This window comes from Dreissena polymorpha, chromosome 7, assembly GCF_020536995.1.
Source record: "Dreissena polymorpha isolate Duluth1 chromosome 7, UMN_Dpol_1.0, whole genome shotgun sequence".
Classification (NCBI taxonomy): Eukaryota; Metazoa; Mollusca; class Bivalvia; order Myida; family Dreissenidae; genus Dreissena; species Dreissena polymorpha.
The window spans coordinates 2,608,037-2,633,036 of record NC_068361.1 but is presented as its reverse complement, the minus strand read 5'-3'; the positions used below and the strand labels follow the sequence as shown (position 1 = coordinate 2,633,036).

At 33.9% G+C, this 25,000-nt stretch overlaps 2 protein-coding genes across 5 annotated transcripts in view; both read right to left on the bottom strand.

Moving 5' to 3' along the window:
- The window catches only part of LOC127837500 (uncharacterized), an 18,744-nt gene extending 7,104 nt beyond the window's left edge, over positions 1-11,640 (bottom strand). The window contains exons 1-8 of one of the 2 annotated variants that reach the window (XM_052364644.1): positions 11,185-11,640; positions 6,662-6,753; positions 6,181-6,426; positions 5,859-6,050; positions 5,297-5,503; positions 4,957-5,175; positions 3,831-3,956; positions 410-556 (exon numbers count right to left, since the gene is read on the bottom strand). In XM_052364644.1, coding sequence (XP_052220604.1) covers positions 410-556; positions 3,831-3,956; positions 4,957-5,175; positions 5,297-5,503; positions 5,859-6,050; positions 6,181-6,426; positions 6,662-6,728 — 1,204 coding nt within the window. In that variant the 5' untranslated portion in view covers positions 6,729-6,753; positions 11,185-11,640. The remainder of the gene's footprint in view (positions 1-409; positions 557-3,830; positions 3,957-4,956; positions 5,176-5,296; positions 5,504-5,858; positions 6,051-6,180; positions 6,427-6,661; positions 6,754-11,184) is intronic. The other variant, XM_052364643.1, reaches the window with a different exon arrangement.
- Positions 11,641-20,944: 9,304 nt separating this feature from the next.
- The window catches only part of LOC127837504 (neuropilin-1a-like), an 8,027-nt gene continuing 3,971 nt past the window's right edge, over positions 20,945-25,000 (bottom strand). For 2 of the 3 annotated variants that reach the window (XM_052364648.1, XM_052364650.1), the window contains one exon: positions 20,945-25,000. This exon is cut by the window's right edge and continues 505 nt beyond it. Coding sequence is in view for 1 of the 3 variants with exons in the window: in XM_052364649.1 (XP_052220609.1) it covers positions 22,820-22,831 (12 nt within the window). In the remaining 2 variants the exon portion in view is untranslated. The other variant, XM_052364649.1, reaches the window with a different exon arrangement.

The following is a 25,000-nucleotide window of genomic DNA, read 5'->3' as shown; positions in this document are numbered from 1 at the left end:
TTTAATTTAATTTGAATTATACAATGTTCATGTAGTTAAACTATTTTGTGTTCTAAACGTTCACATACTGTGAGAAATATTTACATATTTATGTTTAAAAATATGATATTTGTGTTACATAATAGTCAACATGGGACAAAATTAACACTAGGTGAAGATATAACGATTAAATACAATGTATATCGCAAATATTGCATGACAATATGTTTCAAAGAGCTATTGGAATAGTAATTTGTAAAAATATGTAAAACCAAATTAAGGCTTACTCAGCACAATAGCGCATGGTTTACATCTACGAGACACTACATTATGCCACATGTCACTGAATGATAATGATCATGAATATATGTTTCACAAAAGGCATTTTATATTGACGAAGTGTATTGTCTACCAAGCAAAAAGGGATTACCTGTATTACACAAAGGGTCCTTGCTAAAATCGTATCCAGGCTTACAGCCGTGTGAGCAATGTCCGTTCTCAGTATTGCAAGTTTCGTTGTTACGGCAATTCCCGGTGCAGAGGTAAGAGCAGTTTTCACCGTAGGATCCGACGCACGCTGAAAAATATGTGTGTAATATTAGTGCTGTCATATGCATACATGTCTTGATACAGTAGTTGTGTGGTTTTATGTAAGAAGACGCATTCTGTTTACACCTCTTAAGTACTGGTCTTATGTATACTGCAATACTATCCTCGTTAAGCTTCTTATATAAAACCAAAATAAAACCACTTAAATACATATCAACAACATTTTTATGTTCCGCATTTCAATCTGTCAGTTAATCACTCTGATTTTAGACTCCCTATATGTTTAAATATATTGTGTGATTATTTGAAAGCAAGACACAAGCGGTATGAACTGGAGGTAAGTAATTTTGGTGTAGTAAATGTGCGCGCAAAGTTGTTATCTAAATTTAACGTTGTTTTAATTCATTGTTAATTATTCAAGTTAAATGTGTGTTTTCCCGCAGACTGTTTATGTACTTTGTGAACACAGTAATCATTCACAAATTGAAATTCCAAGTTGATCAAGTTTACTTTACTGTACGCGTTAAATCCAATGTTTAAAGCTACATAAAGATAATACGCAACGTATTGCGGACTTAAAATGCATGCCATTAAGTCAGTTTATATGATTATATTTCAATGGCACTTCTTCGAAAAATGATTTTTTGTTATTTGTATTGTTTATTATTGGAAACTCGTTCTTTATTTGTATAAAGTAACGATTGGTATATCAATGTTGAGTAAATGTCAGCGCACTTGTAAAACAGTATAAAGAAAGATTTAAATTGTTGACTGTTGTTTTTCGTAAATGTAAGCGTTGCAATATTATACATATATATATAGAATACATTAATTGTATGAGGTAGTGGTGTATTAGGATGGCACGGTGTTATATTGTGTTCTTTACCCATACGGATCTGAGATAAAATCCTCCTCGGTTCTTTTTTTCAGCAAGTTTGGTATCACATTAAATAAAATAAAATCGTATATTTCCAGACTTTAACAAACAACAACGAGTCAAGCATTTAAATACATGTAAATGTTGATAATATTTACATATTTTTACGGTTTAACAAATCAATTTCACTGACATGACTGAATAATCCATTTTCTGAATCTATGTTATAGAGTAGGTAGTCGCGCAAAAACATGTGTGAACGCGAATATCGGGAATAGAGGGTGACTTAACAGAAGACAAAGACGATGCTATGTGTTTACCATTCCATCAAAGAAAATGAGCTTTAATGTAAAATGATTTGCATACGAATGGAAATTTCCGAGGGGTAGAATCACATAATGTAATATTCGTTGTTCCTTTAATTATAATATTAAATGTCTGTTACACTGCCTTGCATTTTCACACATATAAGCGACCATTGTGGGACTACAACGTGCCTATCAAAGTGGCGATGTTATCTTTCCGATGGGCCGTTACATCTTAACCATTCGCCTCTATAATTATGTTTATTTTCTTTTTTAAGCGTTTTGATGGAATGAAATTGCATCACTATTCGATGCTCACTATAGTATTTATTACAATGTCAGTATGGCATTTAAGAGCAAACAACTATTTAATCGTCAGTATGAAAATCACATATTAACCATGATTCAGTAAGAATACTCTAATTTTAAGCAATTATTCAGTACATACAGTTAATTGGTGAGGACGTTTAATAATGTCGAATGATGAAGACGATTTAAACCTCAGTATGATTCGAAAGAGTTAATAATTATAGTATAATATATTTTAACTGATATATGTCACATTTATGATTAATTAATGTTTTGTTTGGTTGCTCGATAGTTTCTGCTTATAGTTCAGTGATCAAGATCAATATCGAAGATACATTTTACCCTTTGTTTTGTTAAAGTCTTGATTAAAATAAGATATATTTAAAAAGTTGGTTTCGAATAAACACTTAAGTTCGCTGTTTATGCATACTCCAAAACCTTAATATGATAATGAATACTTACAGATGAAAGTTAAACTGAAGGCATTACATATTAAACACATTGTTTATAACAACATTTTAGAGGGGCCAAGTGTCACAGTTACTGCTTAGTTGCAATAATTCAACTCTAAGCTTTATAGCCCAATGGGCTGCTTATAGTTGCAATGCGCTCTCTCTTGTCCATGGGTGCACAATGTAATCAACAATACAAGGGTTAAGGAACACTGAAACTGCAAGAACTTATTAAAGTTTACCGATCTATACCACACATCCAAATGGTACCATTAAAGCAAGAAATAATTGATTTTATTGACTTAGGTTTTGTTTTGTACGCTGTATCCGCCATATTGGAAAATTGACCCAATATTGGTTAGGTTGCAGTACACCAATATTTTGCACGTCGGGTTATGTGCTCCAGCCTATCAAGTCGATAACGTTGTGGTATTCGATACAGAATACACTGTTTCAAATTTAAACAAAAACATATCAGCGAGAAAAGTGTGTTGAAACATCGTCGTGTTTTTATAGGGTGCATGCAAAGGATAACATCCGTAGGTTGTCATTCAGGTAAAATTAACATGTTTATGAAGTTTATTCATTATTTTCCTCGATTTGTCTCGAACGACGTCCGTTTAGTGAAGCGCACGGATTCGCTGCGCTGAACTGCACCCATTTTATGAAGGGGTGCATATGGACTGCCAGAGCCGCCATAGCAAAAATTATCAAAGGCTCTGGGAGTCCGTTTATACGGACTAAGTTACTGCTATATGCATGGTGTAAGGCCTACATTAAATAATACAGTGTGACGCTGAAGAGTACGGTAACACGTTTTACCTGTTAGTCCCCATTCGAGCATTATAAACGTGGATCGATTGCCAAACAGAAACTCATTGCGAAAACGTCTTTACAAACCAACGCGATCATTTATATGTTCGGCCCCGTCGTGACAGAACACAATCTTCCCGACACTGCGCCATGAAACAAAATTTAAATCACACATTGAAAATTATATAGAAAATGATACATTTTATAAACATTAAAACTAAGTCATGTAAAGTTCTTGTTGCAGTTCGTCACCCCTCTACCAACCCGTGACTTTGCATAATGAATCATGGCGGCTGTCGTTGTAGTTGAGCTTGTATGATGCCTTAATGCCCTGTGCGATATTTTGTCGCGATATGCTCTAAGAAAGAGTATCTGTATGCGAATAATATACATTATATTTCTGGTTTTTGTTTGTATAAACAAGATACTATATGTATGTCTTATTATTGCTTGGAGGGGGACTTTCGCTTTGTTATACAGATCGCATATTAAAAGTGCGGCCGCTCGGCTATTTGGCTGAGGAGTAAGAGAAGAACGATATTTCACCTTTATCGCAACTTGCTGAAGTCCATCCAGGTAAGCAAGCACTGCAATCGCCTGTCGCATAATCGCACGTGTCCTTACAATGACATGATCGTGAACAAGCATCTCCGTATGTGCCTTTTAAACAATCTGGAAAAGGTTCGTTTTTGTGAATAATTCTCACAAAGTTATACCTATACTGCTATGAATCATGAATGTACAAGTTTCGTTGATTGACTACTTTCAGTGACCTTTTGCATGTTTATGCGTAATAGTTACCTTTGACTAATAACATGCTAAAACATTTTATCAAATAATTGTAATTATATATATATATATATATATATATATATATATATATATATATATATATATATATATATATATATATATATATATATATATATATATATATATATATATATTATGTATTTAAAATGCATCAAAAAAGTATACACAGCTGTCTCTAATAACCCACGGGTGCTCTTCATGTAGTTTGCAATTAGTTTTTGAACATTTTGCACCACATCTCCAAAGTATACTAAATAATTCACACAATGCATTTGAATATAAAAGCGTTTTTCTTTTATTCCAAAATTTAAATTAAAGAATGTCGATAATCTTGGTAAATAAGGTCAGACGTTTGATTATGAACAATATTTTTAGAAAAATTACGAGCGGTACTTTTCACCACATAATAACACAAACACTTCGTTACACATGCAACGGGTAGTATACCCTATTTGGAAACCACGGAGCGAATGAAAATATCAAATGGGAAACCAGGGACCGATACAAACATTTCCCTAGGGAAACACACGCGCATAATTTAAAGTATCTTTGTAAATTCTTCTTGCTCAATCCTTTCGAATCAGACATATTCGATGATAGATTTCATCTGAATAAAGGATACCTGTTCCGTACACATTTAACAGCCATATAAAATGAACAAGTATACTGGTTGTATGTGCATATATAATCAAACTTTTTAAATTAACATTGGTACAATGATACCTTAACTCAAACCAATTGGCTAATCGCGATGGTCAACGACAAATGTAAAGTTATAGATTGCACCGGAAAGTTGATAAAAATGTATCATTTAAATGTTAGTTTTATAACATACATATTTGCTTATGATCATACGTACCACCTGCGTACACGTCAACTTGGCAAACAGTTAGGATGGTGTCAACGGTTGTACGTGCATGTTTTATGTTGATGATTCTAGCTAGTCTAGGCCCGTCAAACAAAACTATTTGTTGCATTGAAATCGTTAATATATTTTCTGGCGTTCCGTTTCGTGATTCACCCAAAGATGTATTGCTTATGCGCAGTTCAATATTTGTACTTTGGGAGGAGAGTATATCTACAAAAACAAACAAACACAAGTTTGTATTGTAAATGTGTACGAGACTATACTTGCAAATATTGTCTTTAGAGTGCACGAACAAATTATGCGTCGGGCGACTGGGCAAGCACATACCAACCTGTTCGTCCAAACACTTTAATCTGTTTCAGTAATTTTAAACTTCCTAAGTCAAGTTCCCACCACGGATCCGTTTCAAATGTTGTCGCGCTGCAAGCCTGGCAAAGCAACTGATCATTGAACCCTGCGTTCGTAAAGGTCTCAGCATTTATAGCATTATGCGCAAAACAGGTGCTATACGTAGATGACTGAGACGTTAAGTTGACATCTTAAAACAAAAAATGCCAGATTGTATTAAGTATGAAATAAGAGTTGACGAAGATTCCAATTAATTAGAAGGAGGGAAAATATCTCAAAGAGGATAGGAGAATAATATCAAATTTTGCTGAATACAGTGTAAAATATCGTAAATAATTATTATCAGTACACGTGCCTTAGTTTAAATCTGTTGATAGAAAATAAAATACCGATTATGTAGAGATGAACAAGACAATTTGTTAGAAAACAAAAATCGCAAGTATCTTTGTGTAGATGCTTAGAATCGAAACGTAAAATCAAATTTATACATAACACATAATATTTTTTCTTATCAATTGACTAGTGGAATTCTAATAAAGTTTTACCTGGTTGAAATATTTCCACTTCGCATATCACCATAAATCCTACACCAGTGCTGCTGATAACAATCGACTGTACGTCCTGAAGTGCTTTTGAAGCGCTCAGTATAAAAGTTTTATTGGTTGCAGATATAGGATACGATTGCTCAGTTGAGGCGGTACTTTTGACAGCTAGATTGAGGTTGCGGAAATGATCCTCTGAAAAACAACTTTATTACATGTTTAAATGAACATCCAAATTCATTTACATCTGGATATAATTAAGATAAGGTTTATTTAAAAAAATGGATTTTCATGAAAATAATGACATAATAAAATACGTGTTTACCAAAACCGGTTTCAGATCGTGCATGCAACACGATGTGACTAAAATGGTAAGGTGTTTTTAAATCAATTGTTAGAGTTGCGGGCCGATTAAAACCAGCACAGCAGTTGCACTCGTCTGGTGAACCCTTTAAGCCGTCTATTGCATTGTGGGGATCATAGTTGTGGTTCATAAAGACTACAATTGTGCCACTATAAGTAACGCGAGCAGGTGTCCCCCTCCGATTTAAGTACTGTAGAAGTTCACGTCCTGAATAACAATGTTCAACTGTATGTAAATATATTTGCACATTCGGTATTGCAATATAGAAGATAAAATGGAATGACATACTAACTTATACATACACTATATAAAAAATATAGTATCATAATAAATTAATATAATGTGTTAATAATAAGAACATATTATAACAACATTACATAATAAATACATAAATAATTCTTTATGATAATAGCAAAATACAAATTGTTTCAAAAATACTTACCTTCACATATCCAAGTTTGGTTGAATGTAAAAAGTGTTAGAAATGTCCAGACATATATAGTGATCATTTTTGTTTATTCCAAATTAACAGATCTGAAATAAAATGTGCAAATGCGTATTTATATTGTTTGCAGCAGCTATATTTGCTCATCAAAATCAAGGTATATGCTGTTTGTATTTGCTTAATCGAATGTTTATAAGTTTTCGTTTTGGTTTTCACTATTATTTAGTCAATTTAAATGATTATGGTATCTAACCAAACCTTATACTCGCTGCTGCTAAGAGCATCGTACAACTAAAACACTATTCAAGATAAATCGGGTACACATTATATTATATCCACACAGCACAAGATAAGCTGCAGTATTATCGCATGGGAACACATGATGAAACTCATAAAAGGATACAAAGCTTACCAACCCTAAAATGTGCTATTGCTAACTACCTCTGAAGACTGAATTACAATAACATTGCATATCATTATGAACGGGATATGTTATACTACATTGTAATATACAAAGGCAACGTTTTTTCTCCTGTAAATCATAAGACAGTTTGGAATTCGTGCAAAGCAAAACAAATATGGATGACAAAGAAAAATTGTTATATTTCAGTCGCCATTGTTTATTAAAAACATATACAATGTTTTCTATCAGTTTACAATTTATAAATATGGAATTATGTAACATTTATTTACACGTAGAAATGGATGTAAATGCAGACGTATTGTTTACTTAACTTGTAATAAATAAGAAATTTGAATAAACGCATACATGAAACGTATTTGTTTAGTTGCTGATAAACAACACAAATGTAATAATTACTATATCGTCTTATATTTGACATTTCATACCAGAATAAACACGGACCAACACAGCACCTGCACGAACAATCGCGGAAATAAACGACAACGCCACGGAAGCAATACGGAACACTCACGATCTGCGACGGACCGACAGTAACTTGTATTCAAGCATGTTAATTTTCGGTGATTTCATTATTCTCCAACCGCGAAGGTGAAATTTGGTATTCATAGCTTATACGTAAAGTATGTCCCCAAATTTGAACCATATTGTCAAAGTGAGCTTTCATCCACTAGCGATGAAAAACAGCCGCGACAAGAAGAACAAAGCTCGACAAAGTAGATATACAACCATTAGCACATAAAAACTGTCGCTTAAAGGAAAAGAAGAAGTCCCAGTTCCTTTCAGGGAAAGAAAAGGTCATCATGACCGTATTGATCAAGGAAAACCCTATGTTGAACACGAAGAGAATTGTTGCTACTTCCGCAAGAATGAATTTGTAGTCGGTATCGACCAAAGCCATGAAGATTAGAAAATGTCAATAGTTGTAGTACAAGAAGCTGAACCGAAGACATCGTACGGCGATTGTCCTAACGTCCAGTGCACACGCACAGTTGTGTAACTGGAATCGGTCGCCGAACTGCTTGACGATGCTCCTCCACTCATCTGGCGTTTTAGGACAGGGCATTGGGTCCTAGATCATTCTGCAAGTATCGTATTGCACACCTGATGGATGAACTTGCATACGATGCTGAGTGCGACCCGAAAGTCATACATTAGAGTGAAATTCCTGTCTATATTTTATTTGCCGAAATGTTTCTGGAAACGTAATGCCAGCCGTCAGATGCTTCTTGTTTTACTTCTTTCGATTGATTCCTTGCTCAATGCGTGTTAGTATCTCTTGGTATATTTGGTAGCCCAAATCTATTTCGCTTTTCATTTTTTCTGTCGAACCTTCGCTTTTGTACTTAAAATACGATTTTCATCCCGAGCGTTTTGCTGTTGAACTGGCATCTTATTAACATCAGCATGTCGTCAATTGTCATCTCAGCGCCCATGTTGCATCGTCGGTAAAACAGAATACAACGTACAACTGCCGCCATGGTCCTTGATGGACAAGGGTCTAACCTTTGATCTCGGACTGTCAAGGACGCTCAATAACGACTATGGTATGAATACAGCTGTCCAAGGACCCAATCAATACGGCAGTTACACAGACCACCTCAGATGCTGCCATCTTTTCGGATCTTCACGGATCTACACGGCAGTTGTGAATGCAACCCCCCCCTAAGGATATTCCTAGTCAACCGAGAACCTACGCGGATCCACACGGCGACTACACGGTTCACATTACGGATCATCCCGGATAAGATCCAGCATCTATATGGGGCACAAAGTCCCAGTCCCCAATATAAACATGGATGTATATGGCAGTGCCGGACCGTCCCTGATCGATCCGAGACAATCCGTGGACTTTTGGAATGTGTGAGCGTCGACGGTCTTCCAAAGACCATTCCTTCGGTCACAACACGGCGTCCACTCCGTAATCGGTCAATCTTTATGAATGATTTGGAAGAAAGCTTTGAAACCCCCATCAACAGTCCGTAGTTGCATATATTTTCGGAATATGACATGTTTTTTTTCAGAGAAAGGATTTATGAGCCACTTCTTAAAGTCAATTGCGTCGTCCACAGCAATCTAAAACGGATTTGGTTTATTGTCGTTCAATAATGGTCCATTATCGAGCAGTCCCAACACTCCCATATCGATGGTTTCCGTTAGTTCACTGGTGTTGAACACCTGAGCATCACCGGCTGACCCATCTATGCATACTCCCGCCAAAATTAACTCGGCATTGACCAAGTTTATGAACATTTTGTAATTGCACCGCTTGCATCCTTCATGATTCGGAATCAGGAATCTGTTCTCGGACTGTCAAGGACTTACGCAAAAAACAAAGGCATAACAACAGTTTTGCCCGGACCCATCATGGCAGTTGACGGGACATCCCGAAAGCTGCCATCTTCGCGAAATGTAAAAGTCCACAACTGCCGTGTCGGCCTATCCGGACGTTCCAGGACCTGCAGGGATCGACACGGAGCTACGTAGTGGCTACACGGTTCACGTGCCGAATCGTGTCGCATATGTTTCTTGTAAATCTGCCATCTATATGAGTCTGATGCTTAACACGTATACATATCGGGTAAGCATGTATTAAGTTAATGACTTCATAATATAACAAATGTGAAATTATGTTACAAAACATGACTGACATTTTCAAATTTGAGCGTACAGTTCTCCACCTTTTACGATAGAGAAAGTTGAAAGCTGCAAAATACAAGAACAATTAAGCATTGTATAATTCTCAAATAGTTCCGTGAAAACAGTAAAATTTGCATTTAACCGATTGAAATATATAATAACGTAACGTTTACATTCGGATATTTCTCTGTTATGATTTTATGACAGTGACATATACCGTGACGTAGGGGGTACATTTTAAATATTTATATCGGCGAACGCACTGAGTCGCTTTAATATCTTGCGTCACTCAGAAGTATGGCTTTGCTCAGTACATTTGTTATAATTTTGTGAGATGGTCCAATCGGTCTGTAATAACGACATTTCCTGTGTGCATACAACATACTGTTCAGTGTTATTTGCATAATATTGCGTTAATTTATCCATTTGTTGTACTAACATCATTTTCTTCATGCACATATTATTTTCTTCTTAGCGCTATGCATCATTTTATGCAAATGTGCCAAGCTGTAAGTACATTACTAAATTTCGAAAAGTCGCCTTTTTTAACATTCGGGATTATATTATGTGCATTTATCTGTTGAGTCGGTTTGTGCTATGTTTATAATGTCATATAAAATAACGTTTCGTTCAGCATTTGTCATTATATTTTGAGCTTGTATAATACATGTCGATGCTTACTTGCACCTTAAATGTAAAAACATTCATTTTATTCCGGACGAAAAATGACGAAGAACCGTTTAGTACATCAAATCACAAAAGCGTCATTTTATCGATTGGGGCTAGTATATTGTGTGAACAGGAACTCAGCAATCAGTTGCTCCATATTAGTGTACTCTTGTGTCAGAGCAATTTTGCATGGAAATGGAGGAACAAAGACAAGCGAGCTCGGAAAATCAGCAATAACGATGTTTGATAACCATCATTAACTCGCCTGGTCAATATTTTGATTTCTTTAAGCATTGACCTATGATTGAACGCGATCAAATCAAACAAATGATGACGCATTGTGTTTGCACGTTCATTTTTATCTGCATGGCATATTCCCCTTAACAAACCGACTTAATGAAGTTTGATTGTTCGGCGCTTTCTACTCTAGGAGTAACAGAATCCTAGTGTATTGCTTTGATCAATTTAAGTACCGTGTGCTTTTAAAATAAATAACCTGATAACACCCTTAAGTTGGAAAAAAACTTAATGTAGTCAATTTATGTTGCTAGTGTGATCAAAATAAAAAATGCTTATGCTAGCACCCGCTTTATACTCAATAATATGTGTTTTTGCATTTCAACAGAATATTTTTTTTACTTAAAATTGTTCAAACAATAACATTAACATGCTTACATCAAAAGTTTCTATATTTGTGCAATCAACAGATATCGTTTAAACTTTAAAAATTGATTACTAAATTGATCATACTTTATTTGAAAATACAAATTAATTAAAAAATGAGTGTTACCTTTTATGCCGTTAGATGTTACATAACCCCAATGTTCTAATTCAAGTTTTGAAATGCGTTAATCCTGTGAAAACATACTATCACATCAGCGTCAAGTTTTGAAATGCGTTAATCCTGTGAAAACATACTATCACATCAGAGTCAAGTTTTGAAATGCGTTAATCCTGTGAAAACATACTATCACATCAGCGTCAAGTTTTGAAATGCGTTAATCCTGTGAAAACATACTATCACATCAGCGTCAAGTTTTGAAATGCGTAAATCCTGTGAAAACATACTATCACATCAGCGTCAAGTTTTGAAATGCGTTAATCCTGTGAAAACATACTATCACATCAGCGTCACTAACAAGTGCTAGCAAAAACGATAACATAATATAAGTTATATATATATCTGAATAACATAAACGCCTGTATACATATAATATAAATTATGCGTGAAATGTCCCCGCGAATTTTAAGTCAAACATCTAGTAGGAAGTTAAACATTTTCTCATAAAATAGGGTCACCACTTATCTTCAATACAATTCAAGTATGGTTGTTATCCAGGACAAGAGATAACCGTGACATAAATATATACGTATTCGTATAAACCTACAGTATATTGGGTAAATGGCTGTGTGTACTTTATCAGGAGAGGTTTGAACAACACAGACACTTCAATACATTTCTTCATGTATTTATTCCTTATTTAATGTAGGTGTTACGTTGTTAAAAACAAGAAACAAACGTATCACTATTGGCTGAATCTGACGTTGCGGACTAAAATCAAATCTATCCGTGATCCATTTTGGTTCCGCCACTCAAAATAGTGCTTTACAATTCCATGCACGTTGAGACCCGAATATCGGCACCTTAAAATAGTCGATTTTTTCATGTCATGGAATAACTCCTAAACGACATCCTTTCCGCGAACATGTCCAGTTTATTTAACAATTAAATACAAATACGTATGTTAAAATCGTAACGATACGTTTTACAACCAATGCGTATGTGAAAAATGACGATAATTCCGTAGAAGTACTAACGGAGTGTCTCGAGATGTCTCCGAATGACTTCACACTTAAATATGTGTTCGAATATATTATTGGCCTTTTACGAATTTTCGTTGACACGCACGCATGTCACGTAGGTCGTTTTTCAAAGATAGCGGGCAATGTAGAAACGAAAAAACGAATGATTGCGTAATTGGAAAACGACAATAGAAAAAGGATATGCGGTTAGCTGAAACGTACTTCCAAGATAACATCGTTTTCGAGATTTCTCGTGAAGGGGTAGCGGACATTTTCACCACTTTATATGTGGCTGGGAACGCGATTTTGACTACTCCAGCGCTGACGTCATTTCCGACAAAAAGTTGTGACTACCGTTTCGCGCACTTTGTCAACCATTTTTTAGACATTAACAATAGTTTTATTTTTTAGTAGAACCTACAGCAAGATTGTTGAGTGCGGGGAATTAAAATTTACCGTTGTTCTATTGCTTTTTTATGGTTTTAGTTAACCTCAGCTTATATAACAATGAATACTGTAGGGCAGATTGGCAATTGCTAATTTTCGGATAAACTTTCTTCGTTTGTCAAGATAGGTGTTTCTTAGTTGTTCAGTTTTTTTTTCAAACAATATAAAAGTGTGTCTGTATTGATGGAATTTAATGTAAAAAAAGAAAGAACTACTTATATTGTGTAATTTATAATTAATCAATTTCGAACTTCCGATTGTTTGTAAAGATAGCAAACATCAAAGTAATAACATAATAACTTTATGGTAATTCTTTTAAAAACAATGCACTGCTCCTTAGGACCCAACTTTCACATTGCAGTAAAGGAAAACATGACTTTTTTGTTATGAGAATCTACGGTATTTCGCAAGGGCCAAATGTTGTCTTGCATGGATTACCTCTTACAAGCTTTAAAACGCCAGCATACGATGAGAGGAGCAAAACAAAACACGATATAAGACGCACAATCACGATTCAAAATTGGGTATATACTGGCGTGATCACGTATTGTTATTTCGTACCTTTGCATCGAATTTTCGCTAACCTGTCGATGTATATTCCAATGTCGATATTACGATACAAGATGCCTGGTATTCAAACCACAATCTTGTATTGTAATCTCGCATCGTCTTACCGTGATTTCATGAACTCGCACCGAGTTCTTGCAATTTACTGTCGGATTGTCGCTATCTTGCAACGTGATTTTTCAATTTTGAGCTTTGGGTAACAAGGCTTAGAACCCGAAACCACGATGCAAAAACACGAGTAACGATGCGAAATCGCGAAATAACAATACGATGATTTGCGAATACGATGCACGATAGCGACACACTGATTCAAAATGCGTTACTATGTAATTCTGCAATCGATATTCATTTTACCCAGTACATGTTAACATTTAGATTACAATAATAAAATTACGAGCCTTCTATAACAACGCCGAATAAGCATATACTATCCTAATCAACAACATTCGTATCGATTAGAAAGATAAGCGTTGGTTTAAGGCTCATAACTGTTTAAAAAAAACTTCCAACAGAGATAGAGGAATTTACATATTGCAGTGGGATATTTACCGAAGGCCGAAGATAATACACAAACAAACATTTGATTCGATATGCAAACATAGAAAGTGTACTTCCTAATGGAAGGCGATTTTTCAACCTTTATTAATCATGCGACTATTTATGGAATTTAGTTTATCAATTATGCCCTTACTGTTTGGAGTGTGTATCGGTTTAGGAAGTTGAGTTTGCTCTTACTTTAAATTGAAGTGTGCTTTAATCTCATGGTGTATTTTTCTGACACAATAATAACTTTTTAACGATGCTGCGTCAGCATCGTCTAAGTTATCATACCATGGACAAATTCTTCACAATGGCGAGCTATGTAAAAGACCGAGCCAGTCCGATTGAGATAGTGTCGATTTTCTAATCGGCATATCTCGCTTATTAGCATCGATAACATTCTCCAGCAGAGTTGTCGTTAACGCCTCAACATAGGGTACGACTAAAATGCGTTCATGACTCATATCGGCGGATATGACTGAAAAGTGCGGGTATGAAAAGATAATGGCTTTGTAAATGTATTTTCCTTTATTTTTGTTATATTAAAATCGTTCTGTGACAAAAATACACGTTGCTAAGGTGTAATGTTACGATTGAATGAATTTGAAAGCGTGTTTCACTGGCATTTTAAATTCAGTAACTCCAAAATAATATCCGCGAATATGAACGACCAGTCAGACCACCGCTTTTATTAAATTGCTCTATTTTGAGGCAGCCTTAACATATTTATCACATATTGTGAATTTTTAATTCAACAGTGATTTGTTCATAACAAAACTGTAAAAAACGCATAAATATTGCCTATATTCGTTCATATTTGCACTTTTCGTTCATATCAGTCATAAACGCATTTTAGACGGACCGCTCAAGGTCATACAACAATGGCGGCGCCCATGAATGTTCACATTCGTGTCAAAACTTTCTTACAGCATACATCGGCTTGTTTGGCTATTTAGAAACTGTGTGTGGGACAATCGGATGTAAACAAACGTCGCTTCAGGTAACGTTTTTGATAATTTCTTCATTATTTTAAAACCATTTTCGAAAACACACGAAGTGAAATGCTATGTGTGGTATATTTTTTATTCGATCAACAAAAACGTTGATTACAATGTTGTCGAGGGTTTAAAAAATAGGGCGGACATTGTAATTCTTCATAGAGAAGCTACATACTGTGTATATTTGCGCAAATACATCTGATTCGGAGTGTGTGTATGAATTCCTAATGATGCTATGTGTGGGACAAATTTTTAAAATGCTATGCGTGGTATACAAACTAAACTAGAAAATCGAAAGATTGACATTAACGTCAATAATATTTAAAGTCTGTCTGAATAACAAAAGTTGGTCAATAAACATTGTTGGTAGTGTTTTGCGCGCCTTAAATATGATAATCCTACGTTCATGTTAATCAAAATTATCATGATTGTCGATAACTTATATTCATATTTTGTTTACTTTTAGAATGCCATTTGTTTGAGAGCAGTGTGGCAGAGAGGTGAAAACTCGGTCGGGGATCTCCTAACACAAAGCCACCCACGCACGAACAGGAAAATAGTTCCGTTGGCAAACTTTTCTTGTTTGTTTCTATAAAATTGATTGTTACAAAATGTAGAATTTTCAGTGAATTGTTACTGCCAACTAATTCACTTGTTTAATACGCAAAATCGTAAGGATTATTTGTGCAAGATATCATGAGAATATTTTTGCAATAAAACTACAAACAGTTAGTTGTGTGTTTTTTAGCAGAAATGTGTAGGCATTCTGTACTGTAACGATAGTTATTAAATAAGCATAAAGAGATCATACAGCATTTTGAAACAAATAGAAACTAGGATCAATAACATTTTTTTCTGGAAAATCATGTATTTGTATCTTAATCCTATTGAGCTATCTGATATATTACGCATGCTATTTTTTAAGTTTAACAGTTTATTTCATTTGTATTTTGTTCTTTTCAGGGAGATTAAAGTATTTTTGGAAGCACCTTCAAGAGACGTACTGATATCTTGATCAATGAAAAGTTGTCATATTCAAACATATAGTATAGTAAATGTTCCAAAGTTTAAATGACTGTTTGTTTTATTACCAGATGGTGCAAGTATTGCAAGGAAAGAAAACAATCAAAGTAAACATTACATAAAAATTTGACATTTCAACAAATTGAACAACATTATATGATTTAATGTTAATTTCTTGGTGCAGTGGTAACAAGATCTTGCATCGCCCTTTCATGACCGGGGCAAATGAGTATTTTCATTAAACATCTCAAACTATTTTCAGTTATTCAGATTTCATTTTAATTTGAGTAAATGACGTATTGATGCAATTCAATATGTTTGTTGGTATAATAACCCCCACAAGTCAAGACGTTTTGGCGATGATCATTTGTTATGACTTAATTGGAGCATTCATATGTTTTGCAAATTCATAAATTGACTGATTACACTTTCTTTGTGAATACTTATGTACTTCCTTATGTATTTGGTGCTTTTATTTCTATTGTTACATGTGCATGCTAGTTATAAAGTAATGTAATTATTAATGACGTGTTTATTCTGATATACTGAAGATATTCATATGGAGATAATATTGGAATAGACCACAAACAAGCATTATTGGATTCGAAGATATTCATATGGAGATAATATTGGAATAGACCACAAACAGGCATTATTGGATTCGAAGATGTTCATATGGAGATAATATTGGAATAGACCACAAACAGGCATCATTGGATTTAAATTGTTATTTGTTATGAAACACCTGTTTTATTAACACACATAATCAGATTTTATATCCATCTAATCAATTTTAGTAATAACATAGATACAAAACCCATAAATATACACACATATCAATACACACACTTTGTTTTGCTTATGCAAAAATACATGTTAAATGGTATGTTTGCATAGTTAGTTGAAATAGCTTTCCTTAATCATCACAGAATGAAGCGGGGTCCCTGTCTCTGGCACGATGGTTTTGATAATTAACTTGCCACATATCACCTTCCGTGTGGTTAAATGGTGTTCATGTAGTTCTTACACAGCTTCGACCCTTAAAAGCGTTACAGATCTTTCAACTAATCCTTTTCAAGTCTGAAACAACAATAGAAGTAAAACCCATTTTAAAGCATGTGCTCTTACTTTCGATGCCATTCATTAAAAAATGGACCAAATTCAATAATCAGGCAGAAATATTAATCATTATATTTATTTAAAGACAATAAGTAAATCAAAGAAATATTATATTTCAACATAAAATGTATGCTTTTAAAAGAATTATGTTCAGTTAAACATAAATTCTTTAATCAGTACACGATTACTTCAGTATTCAATAATGTAACATTTGGTTAATTTGATGTATTTTCAGGACAGACTAAAGTTTATGTTCTAGTTTCTTACAAAACTGTGTTCAGATTAAATGCAGAACTGACGGGCAAATTCTTGTATACCACACATAGCATTTAAAAAATGTGTCCCACACATAGCAGTATAACATTTATATACACACACTCCGAATTAGATGTATTTGCGCAAACATACAATGTAGGTAACTTATCTATGAAGAATAACAATGTCCGCCCTATTTTTTAAACCCTCGACAATATTATAATCAATGTTTTTGTTGATTGAGCAAAACATATACCACACATAGCATTTCACTTCATGTGTTTTCAAACACGCGGTTGCACTTTTTGGAAAAAAATACTTAATTAATTTTGCGCAAATTTAACAAAGTTGTGTCTTTTTACAATGACCGGGCACTCGTTTTTGTTTTTTTGAAAATGATTTCGAAATGATGAAGAAATTATCAAAAACGTTACCTGAAGCGACGTTTTGTTAACATCCGATTGTCCCACACATAGCCGAAAAAGTCACGTGGTTCAGGCACCTTGATAAAGTGACATCTAATAGTCTTCTACCAAATGTGACCCTGCCCCGGGGGTCACAAAAATGAACATACGCTTAAATAAGGCCTGTTTTATGCAAACTTTAAAAATCTTCTTGTCCATAACCGTATGGCATAGGGCTACCCAATTTGGTATGTAGTGACATCTAATAGTCAAAATTTGTTCAAATTATGCTCCTTGGGTCAAATGTGACCCTGCCCCGGGGGTCACAAAAATGAACATATTCTTATATATAGCCTATTTTGTTCAAACTTTAAAAGTCTACTTGTCCTTAACCGTATGACATAGGGCTACCAAATCCAGTATGTAGTGACATCTTATAGTTCTCTATTTAGTTTGTTCAAATAATGCCCCCTTGGGTCAAATTTGACCCTGCCCCGGGGGTCACAAAAATGAACATACGCTTAAAAAAGGCCTATTTTGTGCAAACTTAAAAAATCTTGTTGTCCATAACCAAACGGCATAGGGCTACCAATATTGGTATGTAGTGACAACATATAGTCCTCTCCCAAGTTTGTTTAAATTAAGTCCCTTGGACCAAATTTGACCGTTCCCCTGGGGTCACAAGATTGAACATATGCTTATATTGGGATATTTTGTGCAAACTTTAAAAATCTACTTGTCCATAACCATTGGGCCTATTTCAACCAAATTTGGTATGTATTATAATCTTAAAGTTCTCTACTAAGTTTTTTCAAATTATGCCCCTGGGGTCAACTTTGACCCTGCCCCGGGGGTCACAAAAATGAACATATGCTTAAATAAGGCCTATTTTGTGCAAACTTTAAAAATCTTCTTGTTCATAATTATAGAACCTAGGGCTACTAAATTTGGTATGTAGTGACATCTAATAGTACTCTACCAAATTTGTTCAAATTATTCCCCTGAGCTCAAATTTGACCCTGCCCCGGGGGTCACACAATTGAACATATGATTATATAAAGCCTCTTTTGTGCAAACTTCCTGTCCATAACCATTGGGCAAATGGCTACCAAATTTGGTATGTAGTGACATCTTATAGTTCTCTACCAAGTGTGTTCAAATTATGCCCCTTGGGCCAAATTTATATAATAAAATGCCCACCCTTCTCACTTAAAGCGCCCAGTGGGACGAGGGATAGACAGAGAAAGTCACTTGCTTGAATACATTTCAACCCATGCGCATTGCACGCTTTTTTCACATAAAAAAAGTGAAGCGATACAGGGCCATCACGGCCATCTTGTTTCTGGTGCCTCGGGATCAATGACTCCAGCAAATTCTTGATGAGAATTGAATACAGCTTAAGGCGATGCTAGGGGGCGTGAGAGATGTTGCATCTTCCATTATCTCTCATGAACTGACCCAATAATACCGAGTCAGCAATATTTGACTTATTTTTGGTTTTGTTGCTCTGACGAGGGATCGAACGATTTCAGAATCTTTCTAAAAGCCTAGTGGCAGAGTGTCGTCTTTGATTGCAGGAGGATGTGCTGCGGATTTGATCCCCAGAAGCGACACTGAAAACTAGCCAACTTTGTTATCTAAAAGGCTGCTAAACCTGATATACTAAGATAATGTGAATTTTTTCTCACATGATGGTCATCAGTTATATTATTTAAAAAATAACAGCAGTAGTAAACAATGTGACAATAATTAATGAACGCATCTTTCATTTGACTTTGACACTTTGAGTTTGACATGGCCTAGATTGAAATATGTGTCTTGACTTTGGGTCAAGTTTCCCAGGGGAACTACGTCCCCTTTTTGTTCTGTACCAAAATGGTTTCGTACCCATTTTTTTTTCGTAGCCAATTTGTATTGTGTTGCGAAAAAAATGTTCGTACTCAATTTTTTTTCGTACCCAATTTTTTTCGTACTCTTAATTTTTTTCGTAACCAAATTTTTTTTGGCATAATTTGCTTCGTTCCAAAAATTGTTGTACCATTTTTTTTTTTCGTACCCACATACACAATTGTGATGATGCAGATCAACTTAAATTGATGCTTGTATATATCCATCCTCTTAAAAAATATCGACACACCAGTACTGTCAGTACTTTGATTAACCATGGTTTACATTCGATGATTTATTAATTCGATCATTGAGCCTACATGTTTATCTTGACCTCACATTATTTACATACAAAAGTAACGATGATGACATCAACAGGTATCACACATCAAACAATATGCACTTATTTTATATGATACTTTTTTGTGAAAGCGAATTTTAAAAATCTTAAACACGAGTTCGAAATGTACCCCAAAAGAGAGTTGTTTGCTATATTCAATACCACTTTACTTCTCTTTTTTTCTACAAAATACATAATATTATTTAGATAAAAGATATTTCTTTTTAAAATGAACATGAACTTGGTCTGTATTGGAAAGTAAGTAAAAAGTAGTATCTGCCTTTAACGATTATGTCACAACATGTCAATATTCACATAAAATGCTTTGTGATACTATTTTTGTTTTGTGTAATGATTAGTTAATCAATTTATAATTTGTACAAACAATTAGAAAATATCAGTAATATACATTTATTGCCAAACATCTCATATAAACTGTATATTAGTATGCACGGTGTGCATGCAGACCACTCTTGAATATGAATATGCCATTCGTCAAACAAAAGCATATTTCGAAACATAAAATAAAGATACTTTTTAATTGATTTTCATCAATTTATAAAAAGATTGAACTAAAACAATATATATATAAAACAACTCATGACATACTTCACCATGCATAAATAAATATAAGCCTTTATTTTTTATTCTTTAATTATTGTAATGTACATGAAAACTGCTACGTTAATAATTTTAGATGGGGCATTGATTGTTTATTGCTACAGTTTAATTATCATTTTTTTACTAGTAGAATTATTGTGTTGGAAAGTGTTCATAGTAACGTCCATATGTATAATTATTCTAATACCAAATATTATTCATGATGTTCCATACATTTCTTTATCTATAATGTATATAATGTTTCATTCTTATATAGTTGCATTTTAAGTGTACAATACAGGTTTTTGGGGTATTGTAACCAGTAAAAATATGTTTATATGTTGCTTGTCAGTAAATTATCAATTACAATAAAATGTCCATACTACTACAAATCGGTTAACTTACATTGCTCCAAAACAATGTCCATATGCTTAACTCATGTTTGCCTGTTTATTTGCTAAATATTAAGTGCATTATTGACTATTTACCATGACACATACACAGTGTATGTACCCATATATTATGGATCGCAAACACTGCGATTTAAAAACAACAACTTTAACAAGATTATGTTCAATTTTATAATTCCTAAATGATTTTCAACCATACATTTTCACACATAGATAGTACATACATACGATGAGTTGTTATAAACGAAGTGAATGTACAATTATTATAATGACATATAAACACATAAAATTGAACATATACAACAACATTTCCCTTTTAATTACCCTGCTTCGTAAAAGTGTATGCCTACGATCCAGGGTTTACAAGTGTTGTTAAATTCTTTTTAAGGTCCCATACCATTTACAACCACGACTGAACTATGCGTATACACATAAACTCAACAAAAGTAATGTCAATATCATTGTTTACAAATGCAAATGTTCATACTGTGGCAGAAAACTACATTCATATTAAAAAATAAGACTATAATTTTTTAATAAAACAGTATGAACTATATGTATATATAATTTTAATTTTTAAAACTAATAAATAGTTGTAGCAAATAAGTTGCATTTCTGATAATTAAATTTTAATTGTTTATGTTCTTCATATTATTTATTTATCTGTATCAATAAAAGTTCAATAGTACTCCTATATCACTGAATATTATAAAATACCACACTTCACTACAACGATGTACGCGAGGAACAAAAAAGCTAATAATAGTTTGCATTGAAACTAACACAATATAAAATACAGAAAAGTCTAACAACATTACCACGAATGTACACAAATGTGTATAATCATTAACACAGACATCAACATCAGCAAATAATGTCCAGATCAAATAATGCGGTCATGTTTTAAAAAGGAGCATAGTAACCAGGTCATTTGATCAAATATGTACAAATTAGTTGTGCATGCATGAACGCACCTAATTTGCTGCATACACTAATCTCCTGCATAATGGAATAATCTAATAGCACAACTGATATAATTGTTTATCCATTTGTATAAGTTTTACCTTTTTTCGAGAAATTCTCGAAATATCCGACGTCATGTTCTCATCTCTATGGTCACTTTAGCTATGTCTATTTCTGTTCGGACAATGCTAATTCTCATAGCTATATGATCAGTAATATTTAAGCGGATTTACATGAAATTCAATTTCTACAAAATAAGGAAAAGAACCTATATTGCATCACCCATGTCTACTATATATTTCTCCTTATACACTGTACACGTTTCCCGCAAGGGCATGATGTTTGCCCAAAAGAGACTTTCAATCAATTCGTGTTTTTTTTAAATATGGATATTCGATAGTTATTCATAATTCGTTTAAACAATGTCATGCCTCTAATCGACACGGCTGTACGATAGTAGATGAACGACAAATAGCAGATATGATAACTTAAATGTAATTCAAAACATCTGAACTGTATCGTTTACATAAAAACAGTGGATTTTACGATCCGCGACCAAAAATGTACCAAAATCATTTTAACTGTTTGTGCTCAAGACCATTAAGGCTAAACCATGTAACAGATAAATATAGCCGGAATTAGTATTCACACCTTTAAACTGACCTGCTAAAGTTTCAGACTTGCTTCATATATTAATAGATTTGTATTGTAGGGGCATTCAGGCTGTATAACTGTCAAACATATATTTGATCATGAGTACACGTTGAGCTGTGTTATTTTACAGTTATATTCGAAAATGACCTTTTTATAACCTGTATTAAACATATTTAACAAGATAATCACCTATTGTTTAGTAGTAAAATGTATTTCGCAAATAAATCAAAAGCAACAGGGTCTTAGTAAAAGCAATCGATCAAGTTCGTATACATTATATTGCAATAAATAGTAATACAACAGAGCAATATTAAAAGCAGTAGTTACCGCATGTAAACGTTAAATGCAACCGTTGGGACATTTCTTTCATTGCCGTTTTCCTTTCCCTTCTGGAAGCTGGTTCAATTGAGGGGAATCATATGCCTTCCTGCCAGATATAAAAGCGACAATTAAAATGCTGCTTTATTACCGGATGTCCTTTTTTGCAATGGAAAGAACTTAAATTTGTACAAACAGTATGCATTTTCTTATGCGTGGAATCCGTAGATTGTACTGACAATTACGCCGTGATTTAATATTCAGTGCTCGCAAATTAATGCCCTACAATACATTTTCAGTTCCTGTTTGTTGGTCAGGTTAGAAGAGTTTATTAAAGAGTTATTTAAAATGATATTTTCAGTAAGTCATGAACGTTACAAAGAAATTTATGTACACAAATATGTAACCGGTAAATACACGTCATTAACACATAGAACCTACCAGACAATAAGGATAACGATTTAGTCCGATTTAATGTTCGCACAATTTATTATCACATAGTGAGCATTCGTTGTTGGGCATCCTAGAATAATTATAATTTAACAATTTGCCAAGAAAAAGACATGTTATTCAATAATTATCACTTTGAGATCTTTTTTATTGTGTAATCTTCTTTTTCGTCGGACTTGGATTGCACAGTGTAAGTTGGTTTATAAATTGCATCTTTCTTGCCGAATCAGGAACAAAAATAATTAGTTTGTCATAGTTAATAATTCAATATGAGGATATGTTAAAATTCATTAGTTCATGTATTGTATAACCACCTGTTCAACTGTCCACGGTGCTATTAAATTAACAACATTATGCTATAATTTGAAAGTTACACAATCAGGACACATTTACATGTTTTTAAAGTGTGTGTAACATATAGTGGTTTAATTGCATTAACCTCTGCTTGAGGATTCCATACACTCGAAAATAAAATGATGAAAGAAGATAAGAAATCAATATGTACGGATCGAAACACCTGATCGCCGATCATAGTAAAAAATGAAGGGTAACACTTGAAATTCCTTCAATTCGATACCATATTATATTTGAATATGATGGATTCATTTGAGTAATTTTGTATCGAGTTCACTGACCATGTCACCAGAAATATTTCGTATCATCGTACCCAGAAGACTCGTAAGTCGGGCAATACGGAAAAGTGCAAAATACTGGAATTGATTATGTAAGAGACGACCCTGTGTCTTTACTGTATGACTGGCCAAATGGTTAGTGCGATCGATTTTGCACCCAACGGACTCGGAAGTTAAACCCGTTGAAATCACAACTTTTATATCAGCTATTTACACGTATGTAATTTATATTTTTCGTTATATCAAACAATGTAGTAGCTACACGCAATGCTATAAAAAGGCATTCACAATGAGTTTCAATAAGTTTGAATTATCGACATAAACGACAACCGATTATTAAGTTAAAGCAAGTATGCACGATTGTTTGTGTTAAATTGCAAAATATATTGATAAAATATATGCTACAATAACACAAGATTGGCAAGAAAAAAAATAAAATGAAGACGAATTTCATAAAATGCACCAAAGACAAATTAGCGCCCCGAGCTGATTATGACGAAAATATTTCGTACATATTTTCCTACAATAACCGCAACATTCGTCATTTTATTAGGATCGGAGTTAGTGTTCTTGTGTCGTATGAATAGATATCGTTGCAGGAAGTTAAAATAATCGGTACAACTAAATTAAGATTCACATCGTACATGCATGATATACATGATGGCGAATTCGACTGTACAGACATTTTTTATTTAAGAATTTAATATCTGACTCATTTCGCATTTTTCGACACATTTTCTTCTTAACTTTAAATTTAATTTATATTGAAATATATATGTTTAATAAGTTGTTTATACATTTTATATACATTCATAAATATTTGACAAAATCGTGCATACTCGCTTTAAATAGAACATTAAGGTTAGTGTAACTGGTTCAACTATAGACCGTCTGATGAGGAATTGTGGCTTTAAACTGATTCAATTCTGGTCATAAAACGTCATTCAGATTTATAGTATTGGTCCTAATTCATAACGAATGATGCTCAGTAAAAATAAGATATTAATATCAAAGATAAAAAGATATGTATTTAATGCCTGTTAATCCTACTGTTTTAGTACGTTTCCAGTTTTACCCCATACGTTTCCAGTGGAAACCGATGAAAGGCTTGCACATTAAAGCTTCTCATTGTTCAAATTTGGTTATCATGTGTTTTATGTTTAGCTCGACTCAAGGGTGAACGGACTGGTCACGTC